This window comes from Micromys minutus (assembly GCF_963924665.1).
Source record: "Micromys minutus genome assembly, chromosome: 18".
Lineage (NCBI taxonomy): Eukaryota > Metazoa > Chordata > Mammalia > Rodentia > Muridae > Micromys > Micromys minutus.
Genome location: NC_137953.1, coordinates 49,747,642 through 49,774,715, shown reverse-complemented (window position 1 = coordinate 49,774,715; position 27,074 = coordinate 49,747,642). Strand labels below are relative to the sequence as shown.

Here is a 27,074-nt window from a genome sequence, read left to right as displayed (position 1 = left end):
GATGCTAAGTGATGAGCAATGAGGCATCCTGGGTAAGACAGTCCCAGCCTGCGGAGCAAGTTCCTGCCTTGCAAATGGAAAGGCTGGGCCTTCATCACTAGAAAGGAATGGGGGAGGCTGTGGCTGGTGCTGCCTTGTCAGAGCTTGAAGGGTGCTGGAGAGCCATATTAGCATTTCTGAGGACATGAGTCTGCTCCGGGTTCCTTATAAATACTGCTTGACTCAGTCAGTGTGTGACTGGCGCCCTTGAGACATGAAGTGGTCACTGTTCTTTGGGGCCCTTATTGGGGCAGGCATCTGTGGCCCGGACAAATTCTTTGGGTGAGTTCCTTTTGAACTTTACTATTGTTTAGTTATTTTACCAACTTGGGAGCCAAATGGAGTGATAGGTGGCAGGGCTCAGGGAAGGGAGGGGCTTTTATATCTCCTTTGTCCCAGCATCCTGGACCAGCTTCTTCCCTCTGAAACCTGATTTCTCCTGTGAAATCAAAGCTGTGGTCTCCACAGGCCCTTCCCAGCTTAGTCTCCAGCTAGTTCTGTGTCTTCCTCCTTCTTCTTTCTAAGGGCAGTTCCAGGTATTTCCTGCACCACTAATTAGGAAGAATGTTCAGAAAGGCTTATTCAGTTTCTGCCGGGTTTAAAGGGAGAAGCTGGGTCCTCAGGCTTTGGGAACAGATAGCCTCTATCACTGGTGAGACTTGTGCATAGCTGGCGTATTCCACCGGCTTTTGGAATATCCAATAGTTTTGGAATATCCAAGAAGATCCAATAAGTTTTGCCTAGCTACAGCTATGGAACTGTACCCTGGGACTCTGTGAGTGTGTGTGCTCCATGCTCCATGCAGACACTGGAGTAGGTGAAGGACAGGAAGTCAGAAAGGCAGGGGAGGTGATGGGGATGCTCCTGTACCATGGTAGAGGACTGTAATAAGATAACCCACCACTGCATAACATTTTGCCTTTTGCAGAGAGCTTTCACGTGCCTTGTCTTGTGGGTCATGTAACAGTTCTGTCAGGCAAGGGTGTTATTTTCCTTAATTGAAACATGAACAAATCCAGCCTTAAAAAGGTTAAGGAACCTGCCCAAAGCTACTCAGCTGGTAAGCATGAAAGCTGGAATGCTGAACACGGAGCCTATATACCCTTTTCTGTAACACAAGTCAATCAAACGGAATCCTCTATCTCACTGGTCTACATGCATATGTCAGTTTATTCTCTTTTGTGTTGTCTGGTTAGAGAGATTTGAGGATTGTTTATTGAAGCAATTATTTACATGAGATGGAGTAATTTTTATGGGGATAATGGTTCATACCTGTCTCTGATGCCAAATAGCTTGGAGGGATTAGGTGTAGCAGGTGGCCAGGGAGGAAGATTTTTCCGCAGGCAACTCAGCAGTAGGTGTGTCATAACTACACTTGCTGCTGCGTGGGCTGACGCACGGAGCTGTCAGACTCCCACTGCAGCTACCCACGTGGCTGAAAATCTCTATTTTTCAGGATACAGATCTCTCTCGTGATATAGTGGGCAGCTTCGCTGAGACAGTGGGGCTGGGTCCCGGAGTATTTGCTGCAGGACCTGTGTATTCAAAGGGCTGTGTGCTGGAGCTTATTACAAATGGCTTCTAGCAAACAGTGCCATGTCATCTCCAAGTCTGTTCTTACCTCATAGCTGGCAACTCAGTAACTTTGAAGAATCTTTGCTGGGATCTATGTCCTGGCCACCCAGTCCACCCAGTCCACCCAGTTCATAGTGAGGCCACAATAACCTCTGGCCTCTGAATGGTTGGGAAGCCAGGCTGAAGACTGGCTAACGGACAGAAGGCTGGTGGCATTTCCCCATCATTCTATCTCATGTTCTTGCAATTTGTTCTCCCAGTTCCTGGGTCTCTCTTGTTCTGCTGGTATCATCTGCCTTGTCTTCGGATGTCTTAAGGATGAGGCAACAGCCAGGATACATGGAGGTGCTGGGCGGGCAGAGAACAGGTTGTAGTGTCAGCCAATGGTAGCCAGGAAGCATCCCAGGGTTTCTCTGGCGTCTCTTAATGCTATCAGTCATAGCTGCTAAGCCTGGGCAGGAATGTAGGTGAGTGATACAGAGAACTGACCACTTGGCCGTCTTCCTGGTACTTGGGGGAGGGATGGAAGCTTAGTCATCAGAGCAATTATTGATTGTCTTGAGTGTGTCATGTGTGAGCAGATGTCACCAATTGTGATGCTAAAGCCATCTTGGTGTACTAGGAGAGATCCAGAAGGCTGTTAAATTATCTATTCAGAACAGGAGGGGCAAGACAAGCACCCGAAAATCCCAACATTTCCTTCCCTTCACCCAGGAAATTTTCCTATCTCCAGAAAGAGCTCAAGGTGAAAGTCTTTGAATGGAATTGCAGCTAGTGCAGATGGGGTGTGCTCCATCATCTGCATGGTCATGAGCCGCACACCTTCGTGGTTCAAACTCCCCTGCAATCTCATGTCCGGCCCAAGCTATTGCCTTTGTGGGCCTCTGCACATGCTGTTCCCTATGCTTGCAATCCCAGTCCTCACGTGCCGAGCCGTCTCCCACATAATCTTCAAGACAAGCTCATGGGGCTTCCTCCAACAAAGCCAGATACAAATTGGGCAGCGGTGGTAGAGTAGGGTCTACCATTAATTATTATTGTGAACATTGGCACATGGTGACTAAAAGCAGAATAGGTACCATACGTGGGGCAACCTTCCACACCGTCATTATGTCATTCATAGCTTTGGGAGACCCTGTCTATTACACCCTTGGTGAGGGCTCCTGATTACGGCACTGTGGAAAGAGCATGCGTGAGTAGTGGAGACAGATGCCAGAGAGACTCAGGAACCGACTCTACAAAAACTGGAGGTCAGACCTCCAGGGCCTGAAGATATGTTCAAGGCATATGTAAACCATAACAGTTCAGTGAGGACATGTCAAATCAGGTCTCCTTTACGGCTTCCCCAGGCTTCATGGAAGTCTATTAGCTGCCTACCTCCAGGACCCTGGTGGGAAGGAAGGGTGAAGGGATGTGCTCCTAGAGCCCTGGGGTCTTAGCCAGTCCAGCCACCTTGTCTTCCCAGAACTTTCTAGAACCAAGTAAAACTGTGGAAGTTCATCCAGATTGAACCGGTTCTCTGACGAGGAGCCTCCACGTGAGCCCCACATTTAGCTCCCTGTGACAGAGCCATTTACTCTGTCAACAGGTCCTTCAGCCCACGTCCCTCTCCAGCGGCTCTTTACGTCAAAGGGATGACGCACGTGACAGAGTCGAGTGCGGATTCATTTGGGCCGTCACCTAGCAACGCCTAATGGCTCCGCTGGTTCTCTGAGTGAGAGAGCTCAAAGAAGGCTTTTCAGGCATAGCCTTCTCCCACCCACGCAGGACTTGGGGGCCTCTTCTCCTGCCATTGCTGCAGAAGCTGAAAGATACATGCAAAACAAGAGCAGGACAATGGCGGAGCAGGGCTGCCGCTGGCAGGCCTCTTCTGGGCGCGCTCAGGTCCTGGTGCGCAGCCCTGAGTCTCAGGGTGAGCCTCATACGGTAGTCCACATTCAGTTACATTGTAAAGCACTCGTGTGGGGCTGGGAAGAATAGTTAGCACTCTCATCCTGGCCTTCCCCGGGTAAGAGGGTCTGTTCCCAAAAGTTTCCAGCTCTTCCCAGCATGAAAGTTCTGTCAGGGTTTCAGCCCTTGCATTTGACAGTGAAGAAGTGTTTCTTTATGTCTTGAATCAGCCTGGAGCCTAACTCAGGGACATTCCTTTCTGCAAAAATATATGTTTTTCATTATAAAGTAATATGACCACATTACAGAAAACAGATACAAGAGGGGGAAAAGTAAAGCCATCTATAATCCCACAACCCAAACGAGCACTGGCAGCAGCTACTTTATCTCCGCTGTCTGTTTTGCTTCCAGGCTATCTGCTTTCTCCATACTCTCTCTACTCATGGCACCAGTACAGCTCTGTGTCCTGTTCTTTTACTTAAAATCCCCTCGAAGTTACACATAAGCACTTTTTCATCTTTGCCACATAGTCTTATTTTTAATGGCTATACATTGTAACCAAAGACTAGACCACTTCCTTTCATCCAACCCAGCTCTGTCTGGTATGGTGGGTTTGGGGTCTACTTGCCAGCAGAAAGTTCACCACCATCTTCTTTTCCCTCCCCTTCTCCAGGGACCAAGTTTTTAGGATTAATGTCAGAAATGGAGACGAGATCAGAAAACTGACCGAGTTGGTGAATTCGGACCACTTTAAGGTATGTGGTTCTAAGATTGTCCTCTTGAATGTTCTGAGTTTGAGGGGGAACAGAGTCTTGTACTTCTTTTTATCCCTGCAAGGTTTCTGTTCATAATGGAGTCTTAATCAACATGCCATTTGTAAGAGAAAGAGGGAACATGGGAGAAGGCCAGTGGGACGCAATTCTGCAGCTCTGTCATGTGGGGAGTTTGAGCTGCAGGTTCCCCAGCTTTCAGTGCTTCTTGAACTTAGCCTGGTACTGACAGCTGGGCAGATCTGAGTAGCTGTTTGTGAAACAGGCGATGTTTGCCCTCGGGCAGCGTCAGGGATCACCCTGGCTTGTGACAGTGGTTCTAAAGAACAAGGTCTGCGTTTACTCGAATTGTCTTTTAACTTGATTGTGTTTCTGTTCTCTCTCTTCAGCTCAATGTCTGGAAATCTCCCTCCACTTTCGATCGGCCTGTGGATATCCTCGTCCCTTCTGTCAGCTTGCTGCCAGTCAAGTCCTTCCTGAAGTCCCAGGGTTTAGACTACTCAGTGACAATTGAGGACCTGCAGGTGGGTAGGTCAGGGACTCCTACTAGTCTTGCCGAAGACTAAGGTACTGATCAGATTGGGCCTGGGAGATTTAAAAATGTCTGGCGTCAACCTTTTCGGCTCCCAGGTGAAGAAGCAGAGACAGATGGAAACAGACTTCAACAACTTGTTTCAGGAGAGTTATACAGATGGGTGTTTCTGAGTCTTGACACAAGTGTGTGTCTGTGGGCAGGCGCTTGCCCCCATGAGCCTTCATTCCATTACTGCTTACATGGTGATAATGATTAGTATTTCAACTATTTATCAAGGCAGTGCTTCCATTAACGATCTGTAATGCATCTAATACTAGTTGGCATATCGTAGATTCTTCAGCACCTAAGCATTCATCTCCCCTTTTGTAGTTGAAGTTAGAAGGAGAGAGTGTGGCTACCGGGAACTAACTAATCTTTTGACAAAGGGGGAAATGTCACCAACAGCTCCCAGGAAAGGAAACATTGCCATCCAGCCCCACAGACCTGTACTGAACAGCAGGACAGTGTCTCTGGCTCATACTCTCTCCTTCGCCGAGGTGGGTTCTGGACTAATTGGTGATTTGGCCCAGGATCTTCCTGATGGTATGAGCAGCTGTGAGTTTATTAACCATCCTCACATGTCACAGGCATCTGCCAGGAACCTTCAAAGTATGAGTGGTTATAAGAATTTCTTTGTTTCTCAGTGCTTCCCCAAGCTGTGTTTCAGAAGCACTGCACACCAGATGCAAGCCCATGTCTAGAGGTTGCATACTACAGCAATGTATTGTTTTCATACTATAGAAACTATAGAGATTTTATACTACAGAAAATCACGTTACTTCTAGGGAGCAAAGAGAGTTTGAGTGGAATAATGTAAATCAGATATCAAAAAGTAAAGTTTTATACACACACATTGTGTGTGTCTATATATCTCTATCTATCTATCTCTATATATATATATCTGGAAAAAGTCTGACTCCCCTTTTTTAAACGAAAGGCAGGACGGTTTATTATTTTCAATTGTGTCACACTGACTGTGACGATCAACACACATAACTATGGACAGCTCTTCTACTGAGTGTGAACATGACACTGGTTTTATGTCCCGAAAAGTTTCAACAGAACCAAGAGTGTTAGGGAACAAAGACGTTAAGCAGAAATTAGTACAGGCGATTCCGTTGTCCTACCCCACAGAATTAACATACACTCCTTGGAAATCGGTAGCACCGAAATGTTATGTAGTTGAGACAAAAGACATTTTAGAAATAGGCAGCATAAACTCGCATTCTTTTGAACTGTGATTTTTTGGCATCTGTCTTTTAAATGCTCTGGCCCCCTTGAGACTGTGGACACTGGTGTTGCTTGTTAGGCCGAGGATGCCACCATCTTGGCCAGCATATAACGGGATGAGTTATATCTCCAGGGGTCCTTTCACCGTGTCGCTGTGTCTGCTTACTTTTTAATTGAATTGAATCTTATTCTTAAGGCCCTCTTGGATAATGAAGATGAAGAAATGAAACACAATGAAGGGAGAGAGCGGAGTGGAGACTTCAACTACGGGTCTTACCATTCCCTGGAGGCTGTAAGTGTTTCCAAGCAGGTTTAAGGCCAGCATTCCTGAATTTTGGACCCTCTCTCCTTACATCCACTTTCAGCGTGGTCTCACCTCACAGAGGAGCTCAAACATGTCTACTCTAATTCCTTCCTCATGGGTTGCTTAACTCCCACCAACACCCCAGTGCCCGAGAAACACGGCTGCAGTTCTCCCCGGAGAAAGCCTGCTCCACCCAGCAGCCTTCTCAAACAAACCAGGATATAATGGCAGCACTTCCAGCCCCTGTAATTCAACCTCCTCCCCCATCAGAATCCGTAGCACAGAATAAAATTCCATCTACTCCAGGCAAGCAGACAGGCGGTTATTTCCAAGGTTAACCAAATATTTCCACTCATTTATCATGACTCCTCATAACATATATTTGTTCCACAATGCAATCTGGTGACGTGAGGAGTTAGAAACCACTTTATACAGATGGCTTTCAAGGTAGGCCAAACTTCCAAACGAAAAACTTGGAGCCGAACCCTTTCATATGATACTGGAACTTGAGAAATCAGAAGGGACCGCAGAACAAACCAGCCCTGTTCACGATGCAAGTCCTTTATGTCTCAAGCGTCTCTTTTGTTGAGTTTGCAGACTCTACTAGCTGAGACCTCCCTCCTGAATCTAAATGGCTCTTCTCCCTCCTCAACCTCAATAATGCTGTTCTTTACGTGCAGACATTGTGTTCCTGGCAAAGTTTTCATGGGACGTGTACTTGAAGTTGTTTTCTTTTCTAAATGAGGGATTGGTTCAAAGGCTGGCCAACTATTCCTACTTCTTTCCCAGGACTGTCAGTAGCTTTGCTTATTGTGTGTACACTCTCAACCGCACTGCCCCTTGATCCCTCTTGTGACCAATGACATACATCTGCAAAACAGCTGGGTAAAGTTAGGAGTTCAGTTCAGTCTTGGGCCATGGTCGAAAGCAAACTCGGCCCACACAGGGATCAAACCCGTAACATTAGTCTCATTAATGTGGGGCCCTCCCGAGCTGAGCTAACCAGTTACAAATGTCATCCAGCGACGAAGAGAGACCATCTACTTACCTTACTAGCTGGTCTGTCTCACTTTCTCATCTACTTGCTCTTATTCTCACTGACTTAGGTGCTCCTTGGAGAGTGGCCTCCAGCTAGCTCTTGCTTCCAGTGGCCTGTTGCTGTGCCTTCTCTCTCCTGGCCAGCTTATTTGGGGTTCTTCCTGAAACCAACATTAAATAGCCCATATTCTATGACCATGCAGGCTTTTTAGATCCCCAGTGGGAATTCTACATTTGTTTCTGCCAAGGCTTCTGGTTTCAGGTTCTTTGTGTGATGATGTTTGGCATGTGAATTAGCATCCTACTTCAGGGTACAGCTTGTACGTTTGTAAAAACAAAATTAACTATCTTTCTGTCTGTCTATCTATCATCTATCTATCTATCTATCTATCTATCTATCTATCTATATATCTATATATCTACCATCTACTTATCATCTATCTATCTACCATCTACTTATCATCTATCTATCTATCTAATCTATCTATCTATCTATCTATCTATCTATCTATCTACCATCTATTTATCATCTATCTATCTATCTATCTATCTTCTATCTATCATCTATCTACCTACCTATCATCCATCTATCTATCTATCTATCTATCTATCTATCTACCTACCTATCTATCTATCTATCTATCTATCTATCTATCTATCTATCTATCTATCTATCTAGGCTCTATCTGTGTGTAGGTGTATTTGTGCCATGGTGCTAATGTAGAAGTCAAGAGGACAATTAATTTTCTCCTCTCACTGGCTTCTGCCTCCTGAGTGCTGGGATTAAAGGCCGGTTCTACTACCCCCAACTTGTTTTAACTTTTGGTAGTTACTCTTTTTATCATGGCCCAAGGTATCAACTTTGCTTTTCTTCAGTCTTTAGAGTCTGTGGGTTGGGGGAATTTCCTCCCCTTTATTTTGAGACAGACTTATGCAGTATCTTAGCTCAGCCTCCAAATCCCTATGGCTCAGAGGATGACCTGAAACTCATGATCCTTCGACCTCTACCTTCTGAGTGCTGGGGTTCCAGGTGTGTACTACCCCCCCTGGCTCATGGGGTCCTGGGGATTAAACCCAGCAGCTCATAAATGCTCAGTAGTTTCTGTGAACTGAGTCACACACCCAGCCTTCCAAGTCCTTTGTGTGTTAAGTGAGCAGTCTATTCCTCTGCCACTTTCCACTTTATTTACAGACTATTGTTTGGGACGGGCTCGCACTGAGTCTGGGCTCAGTGATTAGCTGGACGAGCTAGCCTGCGAGCCTCAGGGACCTTCCTACCTCTGCTCCCCCATCTCTAGAGTTATAGGTGCATACCACCACACCCAGCTTTCTGTGTGCTTGCTGAGAATCTGGGCTCAGATTGTCCTGCATGGCAAACATTTAATTTACTGAACCATATTTCTAGCACTCTTTTTGCATTTATTAATGCAACCAATTATATATTTCTTTTTTTTTTTTTTTCTTTTTGGTTTTTAGAGATAGGATTTTTCTGTATGACCCTGGCTATCTTGGAACTCATTCTGTAGACAAGGTTGGCCTTAAACTCAGAAATCCAACTATCTCTCCCACTCAAGGGCTGGGATTAAAGGTATTACTATCACATATGGCTTCTTATTTTATATCATACACAATCTTTTTATATTGGTTATATGTAGACACACACACACTGTAAATGTTTTTTGTTCTGTTTTGTTTGCTGGTAGAGAACAATTTGGCAAACCCTGCTGTCCAGAGCCTTCGTAAGCAGGCCTATCCTGATGATCCAGTCTAAGATAATGCAATGAATCATATGTTGATATTAGGCAGTTGATGCCTTTAAGCCCAGGACTCAGGAGGCAGAAGCAAATAGAGTTCTGTGAGTTCAAGGCCAGTTTGGTCTACAGAATGAGTTCCAAGACAGGCAAGGCTACACAGAGAAACTCTGTCTCCAAAAAAACCAGCACAAACCAAAAATTCACACTTTGGAGGGAGTAACATCTGTTTCAGTCTCTCTGCTTTAGTCAGGACTATACCTTTGCACACAATTGAAATGTGCCACCGTCTAGAAAACGGCAGAAAGCAGCTGTTCACAATGCTTCATGCTGGCAGTGTGGCCAACTCCAAGGTCAGGGTCTCAGAAGAAACCTAACACTGACAAGATAGAGCTCACAGATACCCAACTCATAATGGAACAGACACTTAAAATATCACGGGTTGGGTACAGTAGCACAAGCCTGCTATCCTAGCTTTTGGAAAAGCAAGGTAGGACGGCTCCAAGTTCAAGACCAGTATGTGCTACATAGGAACACCCAATCTCAAAAAAGAAAAAAATATTAAGTGTTCTTGGTTTGCTTTTGCACCCTGCAGATTTACCACGAAATGGACAGTATTGCTACGGACTTTCCTGACCTGGCAAGCAGAGAAAAGATCGGAGAGACATATGAAAAGCGGCCCATGTATGTTCTAAAGGTGAGGCCCAAGGCCTGTCCAAGGTTCGAGACTATACACACATTTCTGGATCTGAGTTTCTAGGACTCAGCCCTTGGTCTGCTAATGCAGGCAGCTTTTTAGAGCCCTTTTTAGAGTCAAGGCAGACATCGTAGCTCCTAGTGATCTTCGCTTGATCATCTATTTTGATCTGATTGAGTCCCTTGTTTTTATACTGTAGGGCTGTTAGAAAGAGCACACCCCAGTCTGTGTTTTGATTGGAAGGATCACAAGGAGGCTGATAGTATTCCTTAAGACCCGGAGAGGCCCACAATCTGCCTTGATTCCCACCTGGCCACGTAGGACAGGATACAAACTCTGTTCTGCTTTCAGGGCCTCTTCTTGGAAAAGAATGTGGGATGCTTACATTAAGGTAGATGCAATCTTTTAAACCCAATCTGGGGTTGTTGGCTGCAAGGAGCCCAATTTCTAGATATTTTCAACACATTCAAGTCTGTACTGGTGAAGGAGGCAGAGAGCTATGACAATGACATACATGACGTAAGTAACCAGCTGCACACATGGAGAGGAATTTGGGCATAAATGCCACAGAACAACTGGTGGCCGTTTTTTTTTTTTTTTTTACCATGAATTCGCTATGAATTTGCCAGGTTTACAGCAAACAAAGGGCGGAAGGGGAACCATGCCGCTGAGCTGGTTCCTTTAAAGTAATTCCATTTAGATTATTTGCCCATCTGATAGAGAGCCCTGGCTTCATTAGCACCGTGTTCTGACACATGGAGCCCCAACGCTGCGAAGGCAGGAAGCAGTGCTCATTACTGCCATTTACAAAGAGCTACAGTGAAGCCTTCCTCTTCGCAATTCCAAACCGAATCCATTTGTTACACCGGCAGAAACAGTCTGGTTCACGTACCCTTGTGTCTCTCTGTTGGGAAACCATTTGAGAACTTTCAAGAGACTGCACTAATATTTCTAATCATCCTGACCCACAATACCAATTGTTTCTCCTTCCCATTTACTCCCAAAGCTGGAGAGGTTTGGGCCGCCCAGAGCTTCGGTCAGCCAATTAAGCTCCCTGGTCACGGATAAGCGCGATAAATAGATGGTGCCCTCAGGAACATTTGGTCTCTGAATTATCTTAAATGAATTAAATGAATAGGAGCGGGCTGGGGAGAGGAGAGGTGAGGAGAGACGTACACTGGCAGGTCATTTTCTGGCCCCTTTTCCCTTCTGCAGTTCAGCACGGGAGGAGGCAAGAAACGGCCAGCCATTTGGCTGAATGCGGGTATCCATGCTCGAGAGTGGATCTCACAGGCTACTGCCATCTGGACAGCGAGGAAGGTCATGTAGCCTGGAATTCGTCAAGGATTCTGGTGGGCCTGGGGTGGTGTGTACTGCAGCATCCCATGTAGCTTGGCCCAGGGGCTGAGGTTCGAGGTGCTTGGCACAGACCTGGTAGGCTGGGACCTTTGTAAATGGGAGAAGTTAATGGTCAAAGGTCATCCCACCATGTTTAAGTGTCAGTGTTAGTGAGCAAGCCAATGTGCTTCAAAAGTGGGCCCGGCAAAACGGATCAGAGCCTCAGCACCAAACTCAGATGTGTTTTGCCTTCATTCCCGTTCAAGCCCTGCAGGCCTTCTGGGTTCTCAGATTGTCTCCAAGATCCTTCAAGAAACTGTTCTGAGGCAGTGCTGGGAGGGAACACAGAGTCTGTGGACGGCATGACAAAGCCACCATCGATCACTCAACTGCTTGCAGTTGATATTGCTACGCAATTCTGTCCCCTGGCTTTGAGGGACTCAGAGGGCTTTTCAGAGAGCCCATGGGGGCTTCAGGGAAGTTTCAGAGAGTGGAGACCATCTTAGGAGGGGGTCCTGAGAATCACCAGGAAACACCTGGTTAGACCTTTGGACCTAGCCCATCATGACGTAGCTGACAAGCACATTGTCTCTGCTTAGATTGTGACTGATTATCAGAAGGACCCAGCCGTCACCTCCATCCTGGAGAAACTGGATATTTTCTTGTTGCCTGTGGCCAATCCTGATGGATATGTGTACACACAAAGCCAAGTGAGTATTTCTGAATGGCCAGGGCCTGAATTGAATTCCCCAGGTGGATTCTGTATTTCAATGGTGCCCTGGAGACCACTTCCACCAACGTGCATGTTAGGAGCTCCTTTGGGAGTTTTCTTTTCTATTTATCCTCTGAGCTGAGAATCAGGGAATATATTATTATTATTTTTTTTAGAGAGGGTAGTCTAAGGAACTCTCTATTGTGGGTCTGGAACAATTTTCAGCATTTTACCTATCTTCTATTCATCTTTCTCTTTCCGACACAATTTATTTTCTTGACATATTATAAAGCAAATCCCAGACATCATGTTATTTCATCTACAATAACCTTAGTGTGCATCTCTAGCTGATGATGATAATAATAATAAAAAAACCCGAAAACCCAGTGCACCACTGTCACCTTTGAAAACTAATGGAAGTTCTTTAATATCCTCTAACACCCCCCCCCCCCATTATTTTAAAACTGTCTCCTAGGAGTCAATGTGTTGAAGCCAGAATCTAATAAGGTCTGGGCGCTGCACCTGTGGCTACGTCTCTGCAGTCTTTATTCATTCAGAAGCACCCCAAACACATCCTTTTAAATGTCACTCATTTGTTGGAGAAACTAAGTAATTTCCTGTATAATGTCTCACATTCCTCATCTGGCTGATAGCTTCTTTGTTGTACGATTTAATTTGTTCCCTTATTCCCCGGTTGAGAGTGATTGAATTCAGGTGACGGTCTCAGACAACAGTTGGCACTGTGTGTATCTGTGGCAAGGGAGGTTTTCAGTGGACATTGACTTCTGCATGAGCCAATGATTAGTCAAGGCACTCAGGTGGGACCAGCTTGGTTCTTGTATAGAAAGTTCTCATCTCATTAGGGCACTTTTGGGGAGTCATTTTTTTTTTTTTTTTTGGAGACAGCATCTTGCTATGTATTTTCGACTGGCTTGAAACTATGTGTAGAGCAGGTTAGTTTCAAATTCACAGAGATCTGCCTGTCTCTGCTTCTCAAGTGTTGTGCTTAAAGGTGTATGTCACCATGCCTGGCTCAAAATCCCTTTTTAAAGCCAGAAGGATACGTCATCTCCTGTGAGGGGTAAAGGCAGACTGCCTAGGCAGTGAAGACTGAAGTCTACATGTACCATTCCCTGCTACCCCCCAGTACCCCCAAGTGAGGGCCATATGCAGCTCAGTCCATTTACTGTGGCCTTTGCACAAAGAGAAACTCTTCACGGTATCTTGACGCACCCTTGGGTGGTTGGTGGCTTTTCCAGAACCGATTATGGAGGAAGACACGGTCCCGGAACCCGGGAAGCCGCTGTATTGGAGCTGATCCAAACAGAAATTGGAATGCTAGCTTTGCAGGTAGGTTCGGAGACGGTTTCAACCCCCCAGCATTGGATGAACCTGTCCACGTGCCAGCGAAGTGGGACTGTGAGTTGGGTCCAGACTGGTTTGTTTTTCCATTCTCTGAAAGAATCAAGGACACACCTCAGGCTCTCTGTGTTTCTGTGCTCAGTTTTGTTTTTAAGTCTTATTGTTGTAGCTTTGAAAGAGGGATGAGCCAGTAATCCCCATCCTCCAGAGAAAACAGAGGGCCAGACAATCTTAGCATTGTGATTATGATTATGTCAATTCTAAATATTTATTTATTTAATTTACTTATTGTGATGAGTCCTTATGCATTCTAGGCAAGTGCTCCTCTACTGAGCTGCCCTCTCAGCCCCTACACTAATGTTTAAAAATAGTCATCCACTTCTTAGGCGGATTAATCTTGGCCAGTCCAGCTTTACTGCTTAAGCAGTAGCTGGGTAGAAGGGTTCCTGATGTCAGATCAAGAGAGAACAGATAGTACTGCTTCTGTAATAGTTGAGAGCTTGTAGCAAAGTGAACACCCCAGCAGCTACCCCAGCAGCTACCCTTCAGTTAGTGTGAACCAGCAGCTACCCTTCCGTTAGTGTGAGCCAGCAGCTACCCTTCCGTTAGTGTGAGCCAGCAGCTACCCTTCCGTTAGTGTGAGCCAGCAGCTACCCTTCCGTTAGTGTGAGCTAGCAGCTTGCAGTCATAGAAGGTGAATGTGAACTAGGTGACCTGGGTTCTGAGTTCCAGATATTTAAAAAACATCCCCAGGAAAGAACCAACTGTTGTCCACAAATTTCGTTCTTGAAACTCATGAAATAATCTTAATATTGCACGGCTGATAAAAATGACAAAATAAACTAACTTTCTGGTAGTTCTTTTAAATCTAGTAGTTCTTTCCTATTAACACACACACACACACACACACACACACAAGAACAAACTCACACACCAAGGCATGCTTTACTGTGAACAATGCAGAAAGCAACCCATGATATACGTGTTAAATGATGAAGAGATTTTAAACAAACACAACAGTAGATTATTTTGGCAGCAGTATGCCATTAAGACCTGAACCAAAAGAGTAAGTTGACACCACAATAAATGGAGTAATTTTCATTATTTATTGGTATTCATATTAATTATCTAGAACACTTATTAATTACAACTTGTTCTTGAGTGTGACATTAATTATTTATGACAACTGCTATTAGCACAGGTAAGGTCAACTCTATTCATTTAAAAAGAAGCCCCAATACTTCCTCATTTGTAGCCAACCCCAAACTCCCTCTCTGTCCCCCCTTCAGAATCTGTGTCTGCAATGAGAAGATTCTTGGGGGTGCCTGGCGAATACTAGCCCACTTGTGTTGAGGGTGCTCATTTCTGTCTTCTTGACCTGTGGGTTACTTGGTACTGATTAGTCCTCTCCACAGGAGAGGGGGCCAGTAATAACCCTTGCTCAGAAGTGTACCATGGCTCCCACCCCAATTCTGAAGTGGAGGTGAAATCGGTGGTGGATTTTATTCAAACGCATGGGAACTTCAGATGCTTCATTGACCTGCATAGCTACTCACAGCTGCTGATGTATCCCTATGGGTACTCAGTCAGGAAGGCCCCGGATGCTGAGGAGCTGGTAAGTGATGAAGGCTTCGTTCCTGGCCTCAGCTCGCTGTGACCTTGGCACAGCCAAGGTGGCTGATCTATACCTTTAGAGGGCAAGGCTGGGATCCTGAGTGCCGTGAAGAGCTCAGACCAATGGCTCTCTGCCATTTGATCCGTGCCATCTGACTTACTAGGGCCAAGACCTCTGTGAGTTCTAAGACTTTGTCCAGCCTGCATTCGTGACTCATTCTAAAGAGGTTAGGAAAAGGGGGAGGCACCTTCTCTCTGGTTAATGGAGAAGTTAAAGAGGGTATAGGTTATAGCCTGGGGCCCATAACTCATCCCTGGAATAGGACAGGCACCTATAGATGGACTAACAGGAATAGGGTAGTATCTCAGGGTAGCTGCAGGCCTATGCCTCCATGCTGGTCTGCTGGGATACTACCAGCCTAAAAGTCTATGGGCTGGAGAAGCTCCTCTCCCCTAATTCATGGCTAGATACAGACCAGAGTTGCTTCTCTATTCAAGGGTTTTCTCTTGGACATACTTGGCCTTCTCTCATGTTCCTGAACATGACGTTCCCCTCCCTGAGGATATCTCAGTAGTCTATCTTAATGAGGTTCCTGAGGGGTTGGCAAGCAGCTGTTCAGGCTTTCTGATGGCTTGCATGAAGTCCTTCCAGGCAGAGCATAGAACCTCAGAGAGCTCACTGATCTCTGTTCACCTCCGTCCTCCCTTCCCAGGACGATGTGGCGAGGCGTGCTGCCAAAGCCCTGGCTTCTCTCTCGGGCACTAAGTACCAAGTGGGACCAACCTGCACCACCGTCTGTGAGTATCACTGGACATGAGCTATTTAGAATGTACCTTGGGAGAAAACTTGAGATGGGGTAGGAGAGATGGGAGCTTTATTTCCTGTGTTATTGTCGGATTGCCTTAGTGGTTAGTAACAGACCACAATCCATGTCAAGACCTTGTGATGAATGGTTGCTGTAGGCACCATCTTCATCAGTGCCCTCACTTGTTCCACGGCTTAGCATACACTCTCGATGAGTTAGGACCTACCAGCCGGGGGACTACATTCCTCATTTATATTAAGGCTCCTGACATGGTTTATCAAAAGGTTATCAAAACCTCACCTCCGTCTGTGTGTGTGTGTGTGTGTGTGTGTGTGTGCTCGTATACACATATGTGTATGTGCACGCGGAAGCTGGAGGTCAACACTAGTGTCTAATCTCTACCGTTTTCCACATTATTTTTTGAGGCCAGGTCTCTTACCGATTGGCTAGACTGGCTGGCTGGCAAGTGCCAGAGATCTGCTTGTCTCTGCTTTACCAGCATGAGCATTGCAGACCTGTGCCGCCATGTCTGCAGGGTTTCAGACCCATGCCATTGTCTGCTTTGACCCGTGTGTGTGTGTGTGTGTGTGTGTGTGTGTGTGTGTGTGAATGCTGTAGATTCAGCCTCTTATGCTTGAGTAGTTTCTGCAGGTACCTTTCCATTTCTCAAAGGAAATTTCTCCCAGCACTAAGCTGGGAGATACATGGCAGAGATAAACGGTGTTATTATGGCCCAGTGAAAGGGAAACTTGTAGCTGGCACTAGTATCTAGGAGAAAACCAAAAAAAACTACCAAGTTTCCAAGTCCAATCCTGGCTTCAAAGCTTGTCACCCACAGCCTTATTTGAAGGACATCTTTGTTTTGGTCTCATCTGAGCATATTATTGGATTTCTGTTGACATCTTGCCAGATATCTAATTTGGGGAGTTGTCTTCAAGTGATGGGAAATGTCATACTGCACAATTCTGGTTAAATGAGAACAGTGTCAACATGGGAAGTAGAAGTCTGTTTCTTTGTTAGGGAGTGTGTCCCTCTACAGGGTCCTCTCTACAGCAACCATTGTACCTTTGCCTCAGATTAGTTAGCATGATGCTGGTGTTTGTCTTGCTAATTGCAACAACAATCCATTAATTATTCATACTTTGTTGCTATTAGTGTTGTTAAATGGGGACTCTTCTGAGGATGCATCTGGAGACTTTCTCCACCCTCTACTTAATCAGTCAGAAGTGAACCAGTGACTCAGAGAGACTTGTCAGGAACCCCTTGACGAGGTCTTTCCAAAGGCCTTTGTGGAACACTGGGGTCCCTACTTTTGGGTGAAACATCAGTTTAAATAATGGCCTTGCTTTCTTTCATCAAAAGATTCTTTCCTCCAGCATTAGCTGTGTCAAGTCAAGGGATACTCACCAGATGCCTCTCTCTGGGGGGGAGGCACCTCCAAGAGTGTCTCAGAGCCATAAACATTCCTATCTTTCAAGAACATTTTACATTGTTCTTAGGTCTCCTCGGCCTCCACTGCTTTCTGAAAGAGCGTTTTTTGTATATTGAAAGTCTGTCTAAGCCGGGGGCTCTGGCATGGTTGACATTTGTCACTCGGAGCACTGGCTTTTCCTTGGAGTCGCCATTTGAGATAGAAGTAGTTCATACCTCCTTACCTTCTTAACAGAGCATAGGAAAGAGAGTTCAGTGCGCAGCCACCCACCCACACACCTGAGTGGTTTTCTGAAGATGAATTATTACCCCTGAGGAACTGAGATGTCTAAGGTCCGTCTACTAAGTGGCCCATCCCGTGTTGCTGCTCTAAGTCTTGTGTCTATTGTTTTTTTCAGTTAATGCTTTTTAAAGTTAGAGTAGAAAGTAATGATCGTCATGGCGATCTCACGCACCTCTGTGAGTAATGATTGTCATGGTGATGTTCTCACGAACCTGGTTTGCCTGCTCTTCAGAGTCTTGTGGTTCCTTCCTCCTGTCAGACTGTCATGGCTGCGTGGTCTGCCTTTGAGCCAATTGCCTCTTGCAACTCATCCCTTTTCTCTTTACTATTTCTGATTTACTAGGGGCTTCTGATCTAGTAAGTTCTTGGGCTCATCTGGCTGTAATAAATCATGAGTTTTAAGGATGTTTGTGTCAATGCTACTAATCACCACAAAAGTCTAAAGCATCTAAAATTCCCAGTAAGAGAGGACCAAACAAAGACACAGCTGTACATTCATACAGGGAAGTATTAAGCTTCCCTTAAATAAATAAGGTGAATCAATATGTGCTAATAGGGAGTGATCTTCAATCTATTTTCAACTAATTCAAAGGTGGAATGTGTAGAATGGTGTGTGTGTCTGTGTGTGTGTGTGTCTGTGTGTGTGTGTGTGTGTGTGTGTGTGTGTGAAAAGATCTGGGAAATGGCTTGGTTTAGGAAAGGGCTTGCTGTGCAAACATCAGCACCTAAGTTCAATCCCCCAAACCCATGTTAAGTGCATATCTAAGCCAGCACTAAGGGGATGGAGGCAGTTTAGCCCTGCTGGTGAGTTCCAGGCCAGTGGGAGACCCTGTTTCTAAACACATGGTAGACAGCACTGAGAACCAGCACCAGAGACTGACCTTCAGTCTCACATGCATATGTACATTCATGCATCCGTACACAAATATGTACACAGGTACCCCACATGAATAGTATACATACAAGCAAGAGTAGGTGCACACTGAGCAAGGAATTAGACAAAATGAAGTTTATCAACTTGATCAGCTTTGAATACCAAGCAGTATTCTTTCTTCTTGCTTCCTATATCTTAAGTGTGTTATGTCTTGAGTTTATCCTGTACACCCTAGGGTTATTTTTTCTTTCTTTCTTCCTTCTTTCCTTCCATCCTTCCTTCCTCCTTCTCCTCCTCCTCCTTCTTTGAGCATTTCTCAGGGTAGAAAGACCATGGGGGATCACACAAGAATTTCTGAGAGCAGAGCCCATTCCATTCCCTAGGGAACAGGCAATCTCTGTGGAAGCTGTGTCTTTAGAAAAGTCACACACACGTCCATGAGAAATGGTTCTCAGAAAGAAGGGAAAGGAAGGGCCTGGGTTTACATTTATCAGATGTGTTAATCCTCCAGATGGACCTCAAGTAGATTGGATAGACCACTGAAAAGGATGTAGGCTTAAATTCCAACTCTGCCCTTTTCTGTCCGCTTGAGAATTTCCTTAGCTGTTGTGCCCTGGCTGAGCCTGGACTTTGCCATCTGTAAACTAAGGGCAGTAACGGCCGTCACTGCATTTTTGAGATTATGGAATCAATGGATGTAAAGTGTTGGGTATAACAACCATAACTCATGGCAGATGCTGAGAAAGAGTATCTGCTATTGTCATTATTTTATTAGTGACAGTTGGAGGCCAGTTCCTGCTCTGGCAGTTTGGGAAGAAGCAGAAAAATAATAGACCTTCTATCTCTTTCAAGTCTTCTGGCAAAGGGAAGTCCCAAGGAATGTGCTTCCTTTTCCTCTGTGTGACACTTATCTCTTGCTGTGTGGAAAAAAAAAAAAATAAAACAAACAAAACTAAGCTAAGACCTCTCAGCTTAACATGATAAACATTTCTTTTTTTACCCTGTTTGTGTGAGTCAGGAATTTAAGACCATCTTATGGGAACGAGTCTGGGGCAGGGTCTTGCAGAAGGTTAAGCTGCATTCCCGGATTGCAATCAGGCAGAACACAGGGCTGGGTGGTCTGCTGGTGGGGTAGCTGGCTCCGGGCCTGGTGGATTAATGTTGATTCTTGGCAGGAGGTTGCATTTCTTCACCCAGCCAATGCATTTCTTCACTGGGCTTCCGGGTGCCCTCACATCAGTGGCAGCGGGTTTTCCCCAGACCCAGAGACCTGAAGACAAGCAAGGCTCCGATGACCACTTCTCTCTGTAGAATCATGTTAACTCCAGATATGAGGCTGGCTTTACTTCTGTCTAAAAGAGGATGACATAGGGGAACATTTCAAGGGGACCGTGGCCACTGGCACTAGAGGGGTTGCCTGCCTCACTCCATTCTTAACAGGGTAGATTGGACTTTCCTGGAGGATTGCAGTGATTTAGTGACCAGATAGGAATGACATTACAGTTTTGGGGCATAAATCAGTATTCACACACACACACACACACACACACACACACACACACGTATGTATTTGTACATGTTTAAGTATAATTGTATATGAACATGCATGTAGAAGAATTTACTGACTTTTTCTATTGTTTTCCACTTTATCTAAGCGGGTCTCTTTGCTGAGTCACCAGCCTCCCTGGGCAGCTTGCTCTGCCTCCTGAACGTTGCAATTCAAGTGGCCACCATGGCTCGTGAACATTAGGTGGACTCTGGGGGGCTGAAGTCTACTACTTAAGCTTGAATGGCAGTTTTCCCACTGAACCATCTCCCCAGCCTTGGGAATGACGATTTAAAATCTTTGTTTGAGACTAGAACTGGCCTGCACAGTATGAGATGACCTAAGATGGAATTGGGGTCTATATGCCTTTAGAACATGTCTCAGGGCCTGACGACTTTGAAAGAACTCTGGATTCCAACGACACCATCCAGACAGAGCTCTCACCCTTTTCTGTAGAACCTAGAGGCATTCTTGAGTTGGACTGGCTTCAATGGTATTTTCTTCTGACTTACAGACCCAGCCAGTGGGAGCAGTGTTGACTGGGCATACGACAACGGCATTAAGTATGCTTTCACATTTGAGCTCAGAGACACTGGGCACTACGGCTTCCTCCTGCCAGCCAACCAGATCATCCCCACTGCGGAGGAGACCTGGCTAGGGCTGAAGACCATCATGGAACACGTTCGGGACAACCTCTACTAGTCCAAGAACTCTCATATTTTACCCCTAAGCCCCCACAGTTAAAGATCACCTCTTCATGGATAGGTCAGAGCCTTCCGGGTTGGTAGAGAACTCAGCTGGTGTCTCTTCAGCTCGGCTTCACAGAGATCACAAATCCTTGGTGGAGTGGTTGGTCCTGCTGCTCTGCTGAGCCTTTGGTATGCCTCTCTGTGTATGCAGCTGGTTAGGCAGGCCACATTCAAGGTCATTGCTTCCTGGTAGCCTAAGGTTACTTCACTTTTAGAACTTTGATGCTTCTCTAGTCTATACACATAGCCTTAGGTAGGGCACCATGGAAGGTGCTGGGGGAGGCAACGCTTGTCTTTAGAACTCTGTAATTTCTCCTTTGGACATGCTCTCTCTCTCTTTTCTTTTAGACATGGTCTTACTATTTAGCTCATGCTAGACTGAAGCTCCTGGGGTCAAACTGTACCCTTGCCCCAGCTTCCCCAGTTGTGGTTTGCAGATCAAGAACACAATTTACTTTGAGGAATAAATCCTATTAAATCACCACCATAGCTGTTTCTACTCTGCTTATTCCTCCTACTCCATTTCATTATTATTATTATTATTATTATTATTATTATTATTATCATTATCACTGAGACAGATATCTTTATGTAGCCATGACTGTTCTGGAACTTGCTATATAGACCAAGCTGGCCTGGAACTTATTGAGATCTGCCTGGCTCTGCCTTCAGCATACATTAAAGGAATTAAAGATGTATATCACCATACCTGCCTCATCTTAATTCTTTTCTATTGGCTTGAGTACACAGTCAAGCTCTTGTCCATTACAAGGCTCAGGGTTCAGATGATGCCCCCCCTTTTTTACCCTCTTTTCCTTATATTTGGCGTTACTGGGATCCTCACAGGGGTCAGTGAATTATGCTGTAGGTAATGCTCACAGGGGACACAGGGAAACAGGGCTAGATTGCAGGGATAGATTAGCACCATCTGTCCCGTCAGCTTCACCACCACGCTGCCTTTTGAACTCACTTCAAAGATTTGACCTCACCCCACAGGTCCTAAATCATCCCTATATCTTGGATAATCTTAGGGCCTCAGCACATTCCAGCTTGGGCTCTGGTGTGCCCTGTGTTTCAGTATCCAGGTCTTTTTTCCTCTGTTTAATGTCACCTTCTATTTGGCATCCTGGACCCTGAGTGCCTACCTTGAACAAGACTTCCTCATCAGCTAACACTTCCTGTTTCCTCTTTAGCATATACCATCTGCGCTGTTTGTGTTGTGGTTTTGTTTTTTTTTATTTTATTTTATTTTATTTTTCAATCAAGTCTATAAATCTTAACCTTCTGCCTAGGACTTGGGCAGCATCTGGTATGCCCTCAATAAACCAATAAACATTCAATATGGGTTTCATGATCATCTTTTATTCTTTGCCTTTCCCCGAATAGAACTGAGCAACAGTCTTGAATCCGGAGCTCTTTATAATGTCAAAAGTAAACTTTAACCCCTGTCTCTTTCACATGACGTGTATGGAAGACTGTTTCATCCGGCTGAGGGGCCTCTGGGGCAACGTTACCTTGGTGATTTCACTCTGGCTGATTCTACTTCCTTGGTTTTTACCCCAGAAGCTTGATATTTAGAGCTTCCGTGTTGATTAAACCCGGGGATGCTGACTCACGCCTTTGGAGCCCAGATGAGGCCGATGATAAAATCAGAATACGAATTTATTAATTTACATCATGGCATGTAACTGTTTAATGGATTGGATCCTCACGTCGGCTGAACAGTATATTCTCAGTGCATTCTCTCCCTGTAGGCAAGATACATGGGCAGCCAATTTATAATCAGAAGGTTGCTTAGTGAGCAGGCGTCGGAGCAAGGAAAGTTAATTACAGTCTATGATTAGAATTTTTAATGGAGCCCCACTCTAATAGAATGATATGTCTACCTCCATAACCAGAACACGCCTGCCAGCTGGCCACTTGTGTCGGGTAGTTAGGGCTGTCACAAACGCAACATCTTTGTAGTCACCACAATGCTTGCCTCTGTGGCCCACCTGTGACCTAGCTCCACTTCTGGCCACTGCCCTCAGATTCAGATTTTTTTTTTCCTTTAGGGATTTCTTAAGCAGGGCACGAAGAGCCATAGAGAGAAAATAATGATGCATGTGACTAGAATCAAACCTGGGACATTAGCTCTTTAAGAGACACAGCAAAATAAGTTATTAGAAGAGATTCACATTTGTAATTCATACAACAAAGACTGTCTGCAGGCCTGCAGGTCAGTAAGAACACAACCCTGCGGGGAAATTGGACAAGCTGTTTGAGCATATATAAGCATAAGCATATTGTGCAAGAGGAGGGACGTATGTCTGACAAACGTGTTTTTGAAGGGATGATGGGTGACTGAGGGTATCCAGAGCAAGGAGCCACCCCGCTCACCCAGTGAACAACAATACAAACGTTGGAATGGTTGTGAATGGAAGGCCCATTCCAGAATTACATACTCTTAGTGGACAGATCAGTACCTCTCAAAGCCTGTAGCTTATGATCCAGCTACTTACACCACAGAGACAAACATGAGAGATTCAATGGGAGACTTAGGCAGAGCAGTCACAGAGGAACTGCTCATCACAGGAAGGCCAGGAAATAACTCGATGACGGGAATAATAGTCATCATCACTGTTGATACTGATAAATAAAGCATGCTATAGTCACACGCTGAAGTCATGTGTGTGAATCAAAATTTACTGTGTTTTTAAAGAGAACTAAAACTGCATACCCACACAGATACATTCATGGACATGCACACACAATGTAAACACGTATAAGGAAGACATATACATCTTGGTAAAATTATTTAAGGGAAGGAAGACATAGCTGGCATACCAGCACTTGTGTAATGTGCTGACCCCTTAGCTGTTGTGGGTGTTCACTGTGCATAGTTTAAATCTCACCTCCTTCCTTTCTTCTTAAAAAACAAAACACAATGCCACATTTATTTATTCTCTCTCTCTCTCTCTCTCTCTCTCTCTGTGTGTGTGTGTGTGTGTGTGTGTGTGTGTGTGTGTGTACATTCATGCAAGTCAGGGCACAACTTTCAGGAGTCAGTCCCACCATACGGATTCTGGCTCTGAGGCTTGGTAGCAAGTGCCTTCACCCATAGAGCCATGAGCTGGTCCAAGTCTTACTCTCTTTCTTATCCCCAAGACTTGATGTTGACCAAATAAGGTCTGCCTCAGTTAGGAAGCTATGATTTTTTTCCCCTTCGTTCTCTTCCCTACAATGTAGTTTATGACTCTCTGGTTCAAGTGTACAAATAGTTTATTCTTTGCTTCAAGGTGGGGCCAGTACTTGAACATCAATGTTGCAAGGGGTCAGGATGAGGCTGGTTGACAATCAGATTCAGGCCAGTCATCCTTGCTAAGCTCCCTTTCACTTAGCTGGCCTCTGGAGTTCAGCCTCTCACTGAAGACTGGTTGCAGGCTCTGCTTCTGGGGAGATGGCTTAAGACAACCGGAAGAGAACCCAGTACTCCAAGTGATGATTATCACAGTTGGAGAGGCGGGAGGAAGGGTAGGGCCTCAGATAAGCCCCATGGCTGATGAGAATGCCATTCACCAAGGCGGATGATGAATCTGTTCTGCAGACCTGGATCCATTTTAGAAGATATGTATAAAGATAGAGATTTTAATTTAAAAACGCTCCCATGTATCATGAATTTATTGCACTTCTATGGTGCTGGGGACAGTCTCTGAGACTGCATTGTAATAGCAAACCAGAACAAAAGTCTCTTCCTGCATGGAGACTTGTGGACGGAGAGACAGGAAGACCCGTGTTAGCGGAGAAAGTAAGAAGTTTATTTGGATAAACAATAATAAATAAATAAGACAGGCTGCTTGAAGGAGAGCGATGGGTGATAAAGGACCTCTGTCGGCTGAAGAAACCAGAGATAACATTTGGGCATTTGTTTTAAATTATTTTTAACATTATTCTTTGTCTCCTTCCCTAAGCCACGTGAACAGGGGGAATTAGATTTAATTTTCTACAGTTTATGGAGTGAAATGTCTCAAGGGCTACATGTTTCTTGTCTTAGATGAATAATTAATATGTTCTGTTTTCTAAATGAAAACCCCACAGAAAAAGAAAATCTGAACTCTTATAAACCCTCACAGACACAGCTAAAATTTTGCAAAAGCATTTAAGGCCTCTGCCCCTTATAAAGCCAAATGTCCACGGGGTTTCTCAAGGGTGGCCATGAGAATAGAGAGGAGCCAATTCCTCAGCCATGGCTCTTGCTTTCTTGGTGTGTGATGTGTGCTCATGTACCAAGGATTGAACTCAGGTTGTCAGGCCCTGGAGTAAATGGCCTTTCCTGCTCACAGAGTTTTTAGAGCCAGAACCTCTCATTGGCCTGGAGCTTGCCAATTTAACTAGGCTGGCTAACCAGTGATTCCTCCAGGGACACACTTGCCTCTACCTCCCCAGTGCTGGGGTCATAAGCACTTGCTGTGTGTGGAGGAGTGAGTCTGCAGACCAAATTCAGGTACTTACACTTATATGGAAATTACTCTATAGACTAAGTCATCTCCCGGCCCTGAGTTTTCTTCGAGGTCTGTGTGTATGGGTGTGTGTGGTGGAGGAGTCAGGGCTCTGAACCATCTTCAGGTTTTATTCCTTGTTCTCTCAGGACCAAAAGGTGATGTTTGTAAAACCACTGGTTAAGGATGGAAGTCTGAGGATGGGGTGGAATTTGCAGCTGCCTGTGATACCAGCTTGCAACTGTAACCACCTAGGCACAGGTTACTGGTGCTCCACTCCTAAGCTCTGCAGAGCTCTGCCTGTTTTCATGTGCTTTTGTTCTGCTTTGGTTTGTTTTGAGACAAGGTCTCACTATGTAGTCCTTGCTCCTCAGCAACTTGCTATGTAGACCAGGCTGGCCCCAACTCAGAGATACACCTGCTCCTGCCTTCCAAAAGTGATGAACGCACCATCATGCCTGGCTTTCTATCTTTCAAGTGTGAATAATGTCCAGATCAGCAATGACTTAACTAGAGAATTAAGTGAGCTAATGAAGACTCTCACAGTATCTCATAGCTTCTGTGGCAGCAGGAGCCCTCAGTGTGTGTTACGGCCCTTCCTCTCGCCAGCTGGTAGAAACTCATCTATAAATGAAGTCACTGGCATTTTTTTCTAAATGGAGTCTTGCTTGTTTGAGGCTTATGACACCAAAAGTGAAGACCTCAATAGTTTACAGAAAAGCACAGTTGAATCCAAAGTCACATGTAGTATTGTTGAGTTTTAAAATACAGTTTTGCTGTTTGTTGGTTCTATATAGATACAACCACCTCTAGATTCTAACAAAGTACCATTGCCTGGAATCTTCTGAGGTCCAGCTTCCCACACAGTCCTGTCAAGCACATGGGGTCATCTCTTGAGTTTCACAGGTCCTGGGAAGGCTCTGCTCTAAATCTGTTCTGGGTCAAGCTGAGGACGTGTTGCAACTCTGGAACTTCCTATGAAGGCCACGATTCTTTTATGTTTCTTTACAAAGACAGCAAGGCAGCGTCTTCCCACCATTATCCCTGCCATCATCCTTATCTTTCTGTTTGATGAAGTCTGGAATTTTGCCAACCCAGGCAGCTTGTAAAATAAATTCCCTCTGCTGTTTGCATTGAGCCTTAAATCATGAACACCAGCTGTTTTGTGTATTTGAAATAAAGCTCCAGGTGTATTGGGGGGCATCAAGGGAACACCGGCCGCTTTTCTCTTCTCCTCTAGGATGTCTGGGGGTATTGTGGTGCAGCTGGACAATGAATTCATTTAATGCAGGAAGTGAATCCTGACCCCCCCATTCCATTTCCCCCACCGCCATCTTCAGCAAGGCTGTGCTCAGCAAGACCATGCTGAGTAAATATTTGTAGATTTGATTTGCTACAGGCAGCCAGTCAACAATCTCATAAGCCATACTCTCAACACGTTAAATGGAGGGAAGGGGTGCATTTTCCCAACAAAAAATGATACATTGAATTCTGGAAAAGAGATTGAAATGCATGTCCCTAAGTTCTGAGAGAGGCCGCATAAATTAAACATGGGGCCATAAGGAAGGCTCGGTATTGGTTAAGTTGTTTGCCGTTTCCCAGTGATTTATAGTTGTCAAATGCTTTATAGATATTGGATAATTAAATTATTGCAGCCACCTGGTGATGTATGCGGGCCGAATGCTACTATCCGCTCCTTAGTAGGCAGTGAAGGGGGTGGTTGTGGGCTTAATCACATAGGCTGGGAAAGGAAGCTGTACTCTGTCTTCGATGAGAAAGCAGGGTCCAGCAACATGCTTCAGACTTTGCCTGTGAACGTGAATGCTCTGATGGAGCCGTCCCGCTGGCTTCACAGCCTCGTTTATCTGCCTGCCCTTTGGGTCTCTTCAGGGTTGCAGTCCGGAAGGGATGGATGAGGAAGCCATCTTTGCTGGCTGTCCCGCTAGCTGAGGAAACACAGTCACCAGGAGGATATTGTTCTTAATGCCTCCCCATGGCCTCTGTTCAAGATAT

General features: G+C 45.2%; 1 protein-coding gene across 2 annotated transcripts; it reads left to right on the top strand.

Annotated features, from left to right (window-relative positions):
* Positions 1 to 253: 253 nt before the first annotated feature.
* On the top strand, positions 254 to 20,536 carry CPA4 (carboxypeptidase A4; the record flags this gene model as incomplete). Of its 2 annotated transcripts, XM_080932454.1 has the most annotated exons (11): positions 254 to 321; positions 4,178 to 4,259; positions 4,664 to 4,798; positions 6,275 to 6,370; positions 9,767 to 9,868; positions 11,084 to 11,188; positions 11,806 to 11,916; positions 13,178 to 13,268; positions 14,696 to 14,895; positions 15,608 to 15,692; positions 20,349 to 20,536. In XM_080932454.1, the coding sequence occupies 11 exons, from the start codon at positions 254 to 256 to the stop codon at positions 20,534 to 20,536; spliced, it is 1,263 nt and encodes a 420-aa protein (XP_080788580.1). The 2 variants fall into 2 exon arrangements, with proteins under 2 accessions (XP_080788580.1, XP_080788581.1); XM_080932455.1 differs by lacking the exon at positions 6,275 to 6,370.
* Positions 20,537 to 27,074: the final 6,538 nt, after the last annotated feature.